General features: G+C 41.1%; 1 protein-coding gene across 2 annotated transcripts; it reads left to right on the top strand.

The window, feature by feature from the left end:
• The first annotated feature begins 2590 nt into the window (after window positions 1-2590).
• On the top strand, window positions 2591-12275 carry ASIP (agouti signaling protein). 2 transcript variants are annotated; one of them, XM_069871793.1, is made up of 4 exons: window positions 2591-2804; window positions 9427-9581; window positions 11045-11106; window positions 11954-12275. In XM_069871793.1, exons 2-4 carry the CDS (start codon window positions 9428-9430, stop codon window positions 12128-12130), a joined length of 393 nt encoding a protein of 130 aa, XP_069727894.1. In that variant the 5' UTR covers window positions 2591-2804; window position 9427; the 3' UTR covers window positions 12131-12275. The 2 variants fall into 2 exon arrangements, with proteins under 2 accessions (XP_069727894.1, XP_069727895.1); XM_069871794.1 differs by lacking the exon at window positions 2591-2804 and adding an exon at window positions 9175-9302.
• The last annotated feature ends 1084 nt before the right edge of the window (window positions 12276-13359 follow it).

The following is a 13359-nucleotide window of genomic DNA, read 5'->3' on the forward strand; positions in this document are numbered from 1 at the left end:
GGGAAATTTTGACTGATTTTTTTGACTAATTTTTTTTATTTCAAGTGGGATAAAAGATAAAGTCAGAACATTCTGGACTTGAACTGAGCAACATTTAAACTGAATTTAGTTACTTAAATTAAGGTCACAAACTTTAGGCAGGGTGATGTACACACATTTCAAATCCGATGGGGAAACTAACCTTCAGTTAGATGTTCAAAGGTTTACAAGCAAAACGGCCTTTGCGTGTAGGGTAGTCCCAAGCACCTCAATTTTCCATGGTACAAGTCACATCGCTGTGTGTGTAAGTTTAACAAATAACTGTCTGTGTATCCCCTGGCTGAGTCCTGGCACATTTCTGCTGGCTTGCAAAGCACAGAACAATAAAAGTGTATTACAATTGTGCAGCTTAATTACCTCTTTTATTGTATAACGATGTAAATATTAAATTCCTAATTACTACTTCTTTGAAGGCACGTAGAAATTTTCGATTGACATCAGGATAGAGAAGGGAAAAAAACTCATTTCTTCAAATTTTGTTGTAGAAAGAGGCATCTGGGATGCAGAAGGGGTTCTTTGATTTATAGAGTTATTCGGTTTCAAGCAAAAAGGTGTTAACAGCCCTTTTTCACCCTGGTGGGGTTTAATATAGATGCTGAAAGCCTATATTAGTGCTATCAGTTTACGGAGTAGTAGTGCAACTCAGCATTGTGTTTGCATAGCGATAGGATATATCATGTAAGACTTACTGGGAAAAGCTGATTTGTGGTCATCTCCCTATAAATCTGGAATTTAGTCTTCTATTTCTGCAAAAAGCAAAAAAAAAAATAGGCCTTGAATCAGGAAAACATACAAACCTGTGGTCACTTTTATAAGTATTTTAATAACTTCACTCACTTCAATAGATTAGCTACACACTTGAAGTGCATCATTATGTGCTTTTTGCCCCCTCTTGCCATTCACATCGGTTTCAAATCCTTTTTCAAAGAGCATGACCACAGTCTGTTTGTTGTCCTGTTTCTGGATGGAAGAGGAGAACTGAAGTTATGACACTAGAAAAGCAAAATCCCTGTACAAAAACTGGAGAAAAGAGTTTTTAATGAAGGAAAAATAAATAAATAAATAAATAAAATTGGTCTACTGATGGAATATATGTACAATCTTGCTAGAAACAAGGATATCTTAGGGAATCGGTCACAGTGGATATTCAGGACAGGCACCGGAGCACAGGATTTTAATCCACATAAATAAATGGCTGCAGGCAGGATAATTTACTCTAAAGAAACAGTCTGCGGTGTCAAATCTGGCAAAAAGCACACTGGGCTCTACACAGCGCTCAAAAAAACAAAACAAACCCAAACAAGCAACTTCACAATCTGTTAGTGCCTTAACCCAGAAGGGGCAAAATAGATAATATCTAAATTGTTTATGTTTACAAAGTTTTCAGTGGGTTGAGAGGAGCGGTTCCAACTCCAAAGCAGCAAATGCTGTGGCCCTGCAGTTCCTGCCGATGTTCCAGCCTGCGTTACCTGGGTATCGGCTTTCTCACCTCAATTACCACATTTTGGGAGGCTCACCGAGAAAAAAATAATAAAAAGATCTCCCAAAAGACAATTTTTTTTCCAGCCCAAGAATAGTCCTAATGAGATCCTGCAGGAACACTAAACACGTTTGATAATCACACAGAGAAATACGAGGGGCTGCAGTTTTATTTCCTATCGGGGCCTTTCCCCGTTCCCTTGTCTTTTTTCGTACAAACACTCTTGGGGCTGTTAAAATCACATTTGATCATTTGGCTTATAAAAATCCACTGATGCTTTGTCGTTTGCACCAACCTGAAAGTTCTTGTGCCCTCACTACAAACACAAGCTGGCTTGTCCACGGCTGCATCGCTTCAACGTTCCTTGTTTCAGTCAATCCCCTCGCACGGAACTAAACCGAGTCGGCACACAATAACCTCCATGCCCTGCATGAGATGCACCCACCTATAAAACAGCCAGTAAAATGTATGAATGCCATATTGAAATGAAGAATTCAATTCTTTAAATTATAAAGGGAAATTTCATGTTTTTTGAATAATTGTGGCCGCATGCTGATAAACTCAGCTGACTTTTGTACGTGCAATTATCAAGCTGAAGAAGAAAGTCTTTCCTCCACCATGTTCCTACTTTTAGGCAAAGCACAAAACTATCTCGTTGGAGTGGAGTTAATCAATTAAAAACTCCGCCGTCCTCACGCTTCGGAAACAGCTGAGGAGCTGTTTGTGCACATGCCCAGGATTTGTAAAGGTCTTTCAAGGGAGCCAGACATGGAAACTCACAGTAATGAGGCCTAAAGAGCACAACGGATTCTTTTTTGTATCAGCAGATCTTTTGCATTGTTCCCCTGCTCTGTAGCTTTTGCGATTGGAGTGACAGCAAATCCTAGCTGAAAGCGTCTGCGCCTGAACTGCCTGATCCAGACGGTCCCTATGGTCTGCAAATGGGGAGAAAAAGGAGGGGCTGAGGGTCAACTTTCCACCAGATTTTTTTCAGAATCGTGAAAGAGAGAAGGAAAAAAAAAAAAAAAAAAAAGCACTGAGAGAAAGCAGATATTCAAGTACAAAAGAATAGACTGTCCACCCTCGTTAGAGATTTGTCAGCTAAAATTTGGTAAACGCTTCTGCATCGCTTTTGGGAGGAGGTGATATTTAAAGGCAGGCTGCTCAGGACGACACACAACTCCAAAGCTTCGCCTATAATCTCTGCAGATCAGCAGAAGAAAGGCGACCAGCCGCGTTGGTTTTCATTAGAGCCTGATGACCAGGACAACAGCTCTCTGCTCCGGTAGGACCAAAACATTTAACCTCTTCTACAGGTCATTCGCCTTCCAACGCGCTCCTTGGGCTTAAAAGGTCATATTTACTGCTACACGGCACAGGGAGTACTTGCCTTCCTTTGCGCTGGAATCAGTTCTGTGAATCTATCGCACAGATCTGGGGTGCAGTAAGGTTTTAAAACTCTCTTTGCTTTCATATTTTACTTTCTCGCCCTTCTGTGTTTATTTGCTCCAGTTTTCTGTTCGACTTCAAACACTTCTTTTTCAGTCTTGCCCATGACTTGTTTTGACTCTGTTTGATGTATCTGGCTCTTCAATTTTTTGTTGCAAATTTTGTTTTAGTTTAGACTACTTGGACCTAAGTATTTTTCCTGAAATTATTTTAATCTTACTACCTCTATGCATCCTTTTATTGAGTGATCTTAATGTTTACAAAGTACATTTCCTAAGCAATATTTTTACACTGCTTCTGTTTTTAGCTACATCCTTTTTTTGCCATCCAAGTGAGGTAAATAAAATTACTATATAATATTGGAATAAGATATTTTTTTCCTGGACATTTTTTATATATGTTACACATATAATTCCTAGAAGTTTTTAAGCTTTCAGATTTTATTTCTTTAGAGAGTGGCAATATATTCCTTCAAGCTTCAGACTGTAATTCTCCTTCTAATTTGCCCTGTTGGTTCCCTCTACAGCATGTCACAAAAACTAAATACATTCAAATGTCTAATCCTCCATCACCATTCATAATACTAATATATAATATTATGTGTGCAAGTTTAGCAAGCAACAGTTGCTTTGCATATTTACCAAGATATGAGATACAGGGATAATTTATGATTGGCAATTGCAATACCAGCATTTTTCTTCCAACCTGAATTTCTACAGCACTTTGACCAATTTTATCATGACTGCAGCTACTAGAAAATGTACAATAAAATTGTTCATTTCGTTACATTTGTTGTGTTCTGAAACAGATTCATTTCTTACTGCTCTCCATATTTTTATTTACTTTTTGTCTTACTTTATTTCTCTTTGTGCATTTTCCAGCTCTCTTTTTCTTTTGACTTTCAAATACGTAATGAAAGTAAAGGAGAGCTCTTCATCTTCTAAAGTGCCTTTGTATATCTTGTGGGCTACCTTCTTAACATCAGAAACCCTCTGACTGAGATGGGAAGGGTTCTTTAGAGACGTTATTTGACTGTAGAGTCGCCTGCCTGTGCATCCTCCCTCTTTACAGTCACGTACATTGTATTTTGATAGTTTGAAACCTCTCAGTCTGCATTCTGGGCAGTTTTAGTCACAGTCTCTTGTCTTGTGACACTTGTTAGTGTTCGGGGTGGAATTATGTGGTTTGGTTTTGGTAGTTGTTTTGGGCTTGTTTTGATGGTTCCTTTCAAAGCAGATGGCTCTTGTTTGGGTTTCAAAAATATCAAAGCTGCACTTCTTGATGCATCTCCCACTTTACAGAAAAATAATCATTTCTCCCTGCAAGGAGGCTCAGAAAGCTTTCATGAGCATGCTGGCCTACATGCAAAAATATGAATGATCACAGACAGGGACATTAACTGGGGGAAAAAAAAGTTATTTTTCTCCTACATGGGGAAAAAAAGAGTTCGCTGCAAACTGAACAATGTTGCTGCCTTCAATATAGGTTTGTGTCTTTAGTGTTCCATTTAATCTGCTGTGCACCAACAGACCCCTAAGTAGAGCTACATGCATGAATTAGCCCCTGGTGTGGTGCAGAGTAAAGACTTCCTAAAAGCCTTAACTAGTTAACACCCTGCTAATGAAGCACGTATGCTCATCTGGTATACATACCGTATAGAACAAATATTACATTTTTTTTCTATATTTTTTAAGTCATAACTTTCCTTAAAACCAGCACATTTTACAGGAAAATGCAATGGCTTCTTGAATAGGGCTTGCTTGTGAAACGTGTTCTTAAACTCATACTGTTTCTTTTCATGGTTCTTCAACTTAGGTGGTTAAAATTTCATTTCATTTGTATTAAGTACATGGAATTTGAGTCACAAGAAGCAGAAGGCAGTGCTGACCGGTGCTTTGCTCAGGAAGCATTCACTGCACCTTTGCCATTTGCTTCTCTCTGCAGTTTTGAATGCTCAATGCCATGAAAGAAAATCTGAGACTCATTCTCACCTACAAATACCTAGGAAACTGTCACATCAGTAATAGTGTTTAATTAAGCATTTCAAATCCATTCAGCATGATAATTTTAATTGTTTAGCAGACTGCATATTTTCACCCTGTCAATAGAAGCATTCCAGTTAAAAATATCTAAATTAAGTGTATGCATATAAGCCTGTTTCTATTCTTCCTGCACTACTTAGATTATACCACCTACTTTTCCAAAATGTCCATAAGTGAGGTATTTCTTGCACTGGTGTAAAGCAACCCTGAGCCCAGGAGCTCTGCCCGGGGCAGCTGCAGGTCCAGTGTCCGGATGCAGTTCCCTAGGGCAGCCCCTCTGGGAAAGCTGAAGTGGGGAACAACACTGGTTCCTTGTTGCTGGTAATACGTTTGCTTAAAAGAGAAATGATAACGGTGACCGATCCCACCATTCACGATGAATCATTGGCTGTAACAGGAGATACAACGAAATGAAGCTCTGTGCTGAGCAAATCTAGTTCCCTCCTTTCATCAGTTAGAACCATGTGTTAGAAATTATCCATACAGGCACCTTTCAGAGCCCTGAACCACGCAGAATCTGCAGCCTTATTTCCTGTTTTTCAAACACAGTGGCAGAGAAGCAACTTTGGGCAGCTTGTCTGAAAGCAATTTGCTTAGCATTTCAGGGCATATGATGTATGGAAAAAAAATCAGTATATTGCGGTTACTACATATTATACACATGTATAACCCCAAATATCTACATAGATATTATCTAGGGATTTACCCTGAGCTTTTTATCACCCACATGCTGAATTTCAAAGCTTGTTATTTCAGCATATGCTTTCTAAGTTTCTGGAATGGGTTGATTTAGTAAATCTGACTCAGAGCCTGACACTCTGGAGATCAGAATGATTTATTTTCCTAGGGCTAAAGAAGTGTGGGAGATCTTGGGATTTAAAAAAAAAAAAAAAAACAAGACACTGGGAATTAAATGAGTGGAGAGGTAGGTCAAGTTGGTAGGAAAAGTAGTGTCATAACTGTAAAACATTTTTGTCTCTAAGATTATGTGGGAGAAGTTAGTCCCTAGCATGTCCTCTCTGAAGTGAACAGCCACACTCCTGACACAGAGACTTGTAAGATCATAAATAAAACTGAACTTCTAATCATTAGCTAGCACATTCCACAGACAAGGATGTAATTTCCAGCAATTTTGCTTAGAATTTGTGATTCTTATTTAAGGAAAAAAAAAATCTGGTTTATGTTTCTGCAGTAGAAACATCTTTTCAGCCTCTGGATAGAGGGATGTTCTAAAGCGTCATTGTTAGTGAGCCAGAATAATCCAGAATTAGGGAATTTTATAGACCAGGCTTCTACCTCTAGTAACTTCATCTCATTATACCATTGCCATCATGCTTGAAAACCCTTCTGTCACTCCGCTCTCCCTTCACACTCTGCCAAGTACAATCAAGAACTGAGACGCTCCACAGTTTCTCTTTGCTACTAAAGAGTTTGAGCTCTGAGGGCTTTTTTTAGATTTGCTTTTCCATTCCTTTGATCATTTTTATGGTTTATTCAAACTCTTTCCAAGTGGTTTTCTTGGAGTGTCTTCCAGAAAACAGCCATAATAATCTCAAATAAATCTCACTCCTATTGCAGTTGGTCCTATTTACTCATTCAAGAACTTCATTAGAACTTTTGACAGTGGCATTACACTGTGAGCTCATTTGCACCACAACTCCCAAACCCTTTTGAGTCACTGATTTCCAGAACAGTGTTTCCCATCCTGGATGTACAATAGTCATTATTTCTTACATGCTTGTCCAGAATTATTTCATTCTTAGAGTGTGTGTTGTTTTCCTATGGGTAGTTTATCCATTAACATGTACCTTCCAGACATTTGTCTTTATCCTTATTTCCCACCTACAGGCCACATATGGAATTCCCTTCTTCCATGAAGAAAGCTGCGCCTTCCAGCACTTTGTTGAGATAGTCCAGATCTCTCATTGATCTCATGTAGATCCTCAAGACTGCTCTGATGTCTTTCTCCCATATGGTTCCCCACGTCTGAGTTGCTGGTGCCAGGATTTTCCAGATAAAGACAAGAACGATTCAATTGATCTCGTTCTCCTTTTCAGTTTCCTCATTTCCAAAAGGGCACGTAAGCACAATAAATTGATTTCCCATAAGTAGATGCAAATTTTAATGGCTCAAACTGTTATTATTTGTCTGTGCCACAGTCAGGATAACATGACCTCGTCCCAGTGTGGAAGGCATGTCCAGAAACCACTGTTTCTCCTCGCAGCCATCAGTGACCATGCCAGAAAGGCCTTTCCTCTCCCGTTCAGCGCTTTCTCAGCTGTCACGGGCCAACATGTGTCACCGATATGCCAGTGGTACCTTTACGCAGAAATTACGCATGCCATCTTGGTTCTTCACTGAAGCACAATAGCTGAATATTCAAGTCCACAATTTTACCATCACAACAAATATTCATGGCAGGGCTTGTTCCCTTTGTATATTGTCATTTTTATTTTCTGCTAAATAAGATATATTTTCTCCTCCAGTAGGCAATTTGTGATGAAATTAGAAAGTCCTCTCATCTCCTCTTACAAGAATTTAATCAACTCATTGAAAGGGTAGGTCTATCCAAAGTCACAGCTATGACCCAGCTTGGGGCTCAGCTTTCATACTAGCTCTGAACTACACCAGCTGCATATCCTTTGAAATACAGACATAGCAACGCACACTTCCCCTTAGGTCCATTCCATCTGCAGTAAAACTCCAAGCTCAGATATATCTGAGCCAAAAATCAGTTGTAGCTCATGCAAATGTCTGAATCTCTAAGCATCCAGCCCATGTGCCCCCTGCAAATCCTACTAGAGTCCTCATAGATCTGGGTGCAAATCCTCACAGCTATAACCAGCAATAAAAGCAGCATCAATGTGTCCAGCACTGATTTGCTACACGAGCACACCCTGTAGAACAGACTATTTTAGAAATGAACCAAAGTACCTGAAATTAAAGGCACAATATTTAACATCTCGCAAGGAAGAATGAGTCAGGGGAGACTATAAAATGTAGCATGGACTCAGCAGCAGTGGTCAGATTGAAGCTCTTACAATGCAGAAACTCTTCATCTTCTAACTCTCTAGTAATTAAGTAATTACAACCAGATCAATTGCTCAAAACATTTGGTTTCACTCCCTCTTTTTACTGCTGCTAGTAGCTTTTCACTGACAAAAACCAACCTATAAATCTGGAGACTGGTGGTGCCTTTGGGACAAGGCTTGTATAACTCTGACACAGCATAAAACTGGTGCACATGGAAATAAAAAACATCTTCAAACTGTAACAGTGTTAAGAATCTACAAGAAAAGGAGGTGAGGATGGTGACACCCTGTCCAGGTGCCCTGCATCACGCAGAGGTTGGCCAGTGCCACTGGTCCTCCAAGGCCACATTCAGCAAAGCTCAAGTTTCTTCATAACTACAGTCAAATCCCACAGACTTTGCTACATCTGAGAAGTTACTAATTGCATATTAAACCCTTAGGCCCATAAATGATTTGCAGCACTGGGTCTCTTAGAACTTGCGTGAGTTACGGCTCTAATTCGCTGTGGGATCAGAGCAGCCACCTCAGGGTGTAATAAAAATAGATATTTCTTCATTATTAATTTCTAAATTGATTAATAGGAAATACAGTTCATGAGGTTTTAAAATTATTGTTATTTTTCCAGGTTTTCTAGCACAACTTTAAAAACAACATATTCTGGGAAAAAAGTCTGATTATGAGAATGAGTTGGACAAAAGTGAGAGCAGAAGCTCTTTTACTTTTGGTCACATAGAAACAACTCTGTAATACTCAGTGTGGAGCACTCACAGCTTTCTGGGAAAATAAACCTTTTGAAAAAAAAATGAGGGGAAAAAAGAAGAAAAAGAGAGTTGCAGAACAAGAAGGGTTTCTTCAAATGCATCAGCAGTAAAACAAAGACCACAGAAACCGTGGGCCCCCTGCTGAATGAGATGGGTGCCCTGGTGGCTGAGGATGCAGAGGAGGGGGAGTTACTGAGTGCCTGCATTGGTTCAGTCTTTACTGCAAGGATTCCCAAACCCTGGAGGAAAGAGTCTGGAGAAAGGAAGAGCATCCCTTGGTCAAGAAGGTTCTGATTAGAGATCATTTAGGCAGACAAGACACCCACAAATCCAAGGGCTTCAATGGGATGCACCCATGAGTGCCCAGAGAGCTGGCAGATGTTATTGCTAATAATACTTTTGAATATGGTTATATCTGAGATAGAATTTTTCCACTCAGAGAATTGCCTTAGGTATTTTGGTATCAGAGGCAAAGTGCTGGGAACAGGAATTCTCAAAGGTAAGTCGCTAAAGCTGCACAACACGACAGAAAACCATTGCTGACATTCCTATCCTCGCCTCTCTTCTACACGCAGGCTCTGCCCGACTTTGCTTTTCATGACAATGGAACTTTCCCTTCCCAGGATGGAAAGCAAGAACCTCTTCCTAAGCCTGTTGCTCTGCTGCAGTTTGCTCAGAGCTGCCAATTCTCATCTGGTAATTGAAGAGAAGAGAGAATGCAACCTGTCAAGGAGCAACAAAATGAACCTCCAAGATCTCCCACCCCTCTCCATACTAGGTGAGTAAAGTCTGCCCTTCGGGGCCAAACTAACAAGATGTGTGGAAAATACAATTGTGGGTTAATATGGATTATTTAGACCGCTCACTGCAGTTTCACACAAATGCCTTAGGTGCTTGCAGAACGTGGAGTTGCAGCCACAACATCCAAGGATGGCAAGGTGGCAAAGCACAGGTTAGAGTGAAAAAAACCCAACAATAATCAGACAATATATTTTAGTTTTACAGATTTCACTTCAGGCTCTATCATGCTGTAAGTCTGTTTATATTGAAGGGTTTTTCCATTGATATGGGCATTAATCTTCCTTTGAAAGTCTAGTGCAAATAGAAAAAGTGAACATAGCTTTTTTTTTAGCATCTGGGGTTTTTTTTGCAGAGAAATCACCGCTTCCCTAAAGTGTTAACATCATCTCAATTTACCTCTGTGTCAAGTGATCTCTAACCAGTAAAGCTTCTCTTGTTTAGCTCCTTTCTACAGGCTTGTAGAAGTTTTGCTTAAAACAGGTTAGTTTCTTACCTTGTTTTCTTGCATTTTCATAGAATCACAGAATGGTTTGGATTGGAAGGGACCTTAAAGCCCACCCAGTTCCACCCCTGCCATGGGCAGGGACACCTTCCACTGGATCAGGGAGCTCCCCACCCTGTGAAAAAACAGTGTCAATCTGTTAATTCTCTCCAAACTTTGCAAGTAACACTGCCTTTTAACAGAAAAAAATATGGAATTTGAAACGTTTCACCTAATTTTATTGATGTGACAAAAGTGCACAAGTATCCCATCTTTTAGGCTAAGAGTTATTTCTCTGAAATCACCTTCCTAGTTCACATCTGACCAAGGAAAGGGTAAAAAAAGCCCTCCTAGACTACAAACATCAGGGCTGTACTGCTTCGCACAACCAACAGTGAGATCAGACATGCTCTGTTTGAGCACGGATGGCTCCTAGAGATGAGTTTCTCCACTGCAAAACATGCAGTGATGGAGCTGGGGTTGTTTAGCTTGGAGAAGAGGAGGCTGAGGGGAGACCTCATTGCTCTCTACAACTACCTGAAAGGAGGTTGTGGAGAGGAGGGAGCTGGGCTCTTCTCCCAAGTGCCAGGGGACAGGACAAGAGGGAATGGCCTCAAGCTCTGCCAGGGGAGGTTTAGGCTGTACATTAGGAAAAAATTCTTCACAGAAAGGGTCATTGGGCACTGGCAGAGGCTGCCCAGGGAGGGGGTTGAGTCCCCTTCCCTGGAGGGGTTTAAGGGACGGGAGGACGAGGTCCTAAGGGACATGGTTTAGTGATTGATGGGAATGGTTGGACTCGATGATCCAGTGGGTCCTTTCCAACCTGGTTATTCTATGATTCTATGAAGTGACAATGCAGATTAGCAACCTCCTCTGGCACAAAAATAGCATTAAGCATCTCACTTAAATAGCATGCTCTAAGATTGATTTCATATCATGTTGTGTTCTTCTCTTTGAAGATTTAAGGAGAACATCCCAGAAAGTCAGCAGGAAAGAGGCAGAGAACAAGAAATCTTCCAAGGTAGGTGACTATTCAAAAAATATTATTGAATTAGCATGATTTATTAGTTCTATAGTGTTCCTTGGTGTATTCATTTGCAAGTTTTTTACAGCCATTCCCCAATTTAAATAATTTACATGCAGTTTGAAGCTCTAAAGATGGATGCAAAATATCAGTGGTAGAAAGAAAAACATGCAGTTTTAGGTTATTTCGAGGTTATTATTTGGGTTTGAGGGTCTTGTTGGTTTTGTCTTTGCTTTTGCTTTTTGCAGTCCTCTCTTACACAAAGGTACTTTAACTTGTTTAAGTATTTATAAAATTATTTAGACCATCACAGGGACACCTCCCACTGGATCTGGTTGCTCCAAGCCCCATCCAACCTGGCCTGGAACACCTCCAGGGATGGGGCAGCCACCACTGCTCTGGGCAGCATGGGCCAGGGCCTCCCCACCCTCACAGCAAAACATTTCTTCCTAAGATCTCATCTCAATCTCTCCTCTTGCAGCTGAAAAACATTCCCCCACATCCTATCCCTGCACTCCCTGATCCAGAGCCTCTCCCCAGCTTTCCTGGAGCCCCTTTTGGTACTGGAAGCTGCTCTAAGGTCTCCCTGGAGCCTTCTCTTCTCCAGGCTCAACAACCCCAACCCTCAGCCTGTCCTTGGAAGGGAGGTGCTCCAGCCCTCGGATCACCTGCATGGCCCTCATTTCCCATGATCTAGCCCCCCCGCCTCTCTAAATTGCTGCTACTTCTGTAAGTCCCACTACGAGCAACCACCCAGTCATCCCAAGCTCCCATGCTTCACTTCCTTTGCACCTGACCCATACTCATCATACGTTTACATGAATTTTCATGCTTTTTCTTCTAGAAAAAGGCGCAACTGAAGACCCCTCCAAAGCCCAGACCCACCCCAGCTGCTGACTGCGTGCCGAACTTCAAAACCTGCAAACCACACTTGAATTCATGTTGTAACTACTGTGCTTCATGCAAATGCCGAATTTTTCAGACCATCTGCCAATGTCTAATGCTAAACCCAAAGTGCTAAGCCAAACTGGGAACACAAGAAGGCTTCTGTCTTTCATTACCTTCTCAAGTGTGCATTTCAAACTTCCCCATGTGTATAGCAACCAAAGTAGAGAGCTTTGAAGCTGGCAGCTTGGACTTGTCTGTCTTAAAATTAAAAGGACAATTATTTTTCTCATGGGGTTAGCGCTATCATAACAGAATGTTTCTTCACAGAGCAGTCAACCAGGGAGATTAACAGTGAGCAAGTCATTTTTAGCAAAATTGACCTGCATTTTAGGAATAATTTTAGGTTCTTATTGGTTGGGGGTTTTCTTGTTTGTTTGAGGTTAGAGGGATTTTTTTGAAGGGTCATATTTGAAGGCACGGGTGGACAAGGTCCTAAGGGGCATGGTTTAGTGTTTGATAAGAATGGTTGGATTCGATGATCCGGTGGGTCTCTTCCAACCTGGTTATTCTATGATTCTATGATTCTATATTAACCACAGAATCATCAAGGTTGGAAAAGACCCCTCAGCTCATCCAGTCCAGCCATCACCCCAACCCTACTACACCCTGTCCCCAGGTGCCACACAGTTTTTGAACCCCTCCAAGAATGGAGACTCCACCACTGCCCTGGGCAGCCTCTTCCAATGCTTCACCACTCTTTCAGTAAAGAATTTTTTCCTAATATCCAACCTAAACCTCCCCTGATGCCACTTGAGGCTGTTCCCTCTTGTCCTATCACTTGTTACTTGGGAGAAGAGCCCAGCACCAGGCCACAATATGGTCCAACCTGCACTGCGAAACCTGAACCAATGGGCATAAAAACAGCCACACTAAACCAGAATTAGTTGATCCTCTGAGGGGCCAATGCTGGGGTTTGCCCACAAAGACAATACAGCACCAGCTTCCACCACAGCCAAAATATGATGCTGAAAAGGCAGGTTTCAGGGTTAACTCCCATTTCACACATTCAGCAAAATTCAGGACGAGAATTCCCGTAGGTTACTCTACCTGAAAAGAGAGACTCAAAACAATAAGGCAATCTTTTAATCATTCCCAGCTGAGTATCAGTCCATCCACCTCAAGGGTTATCAGGCAGTAACCAGTATCTCTGGGGTGTACAATACACATCTATATTTGAACTCTAAATGTATCTGTGCCTTATGACTTAAAAAACAAATCACATTTTTCCCCCTAGTTGTATCCACAGCAATAGAGCCCTCAGCCCTTCTCCTGCTGCCAAGCCCACAGCGCTTGTAGAGCCTA

The sequence above is a fragment of the Phaenicophaeus curvirostris genome, chromosome 18, assembly GCF_032191515.1.
Source record: "Phaenicophaeus curvirostris isolate KB17595 chromosome 18, BPBGC_Pcur_1.0, whole genome shotgun sequence".
NCBI classification, from domain to species: Eukaryota; Metazoa; Chordata; class Aves; order Cuculiformes; family Cuculidae; genus Phaenicophaeus; species Phaenicophaeus curvirostris.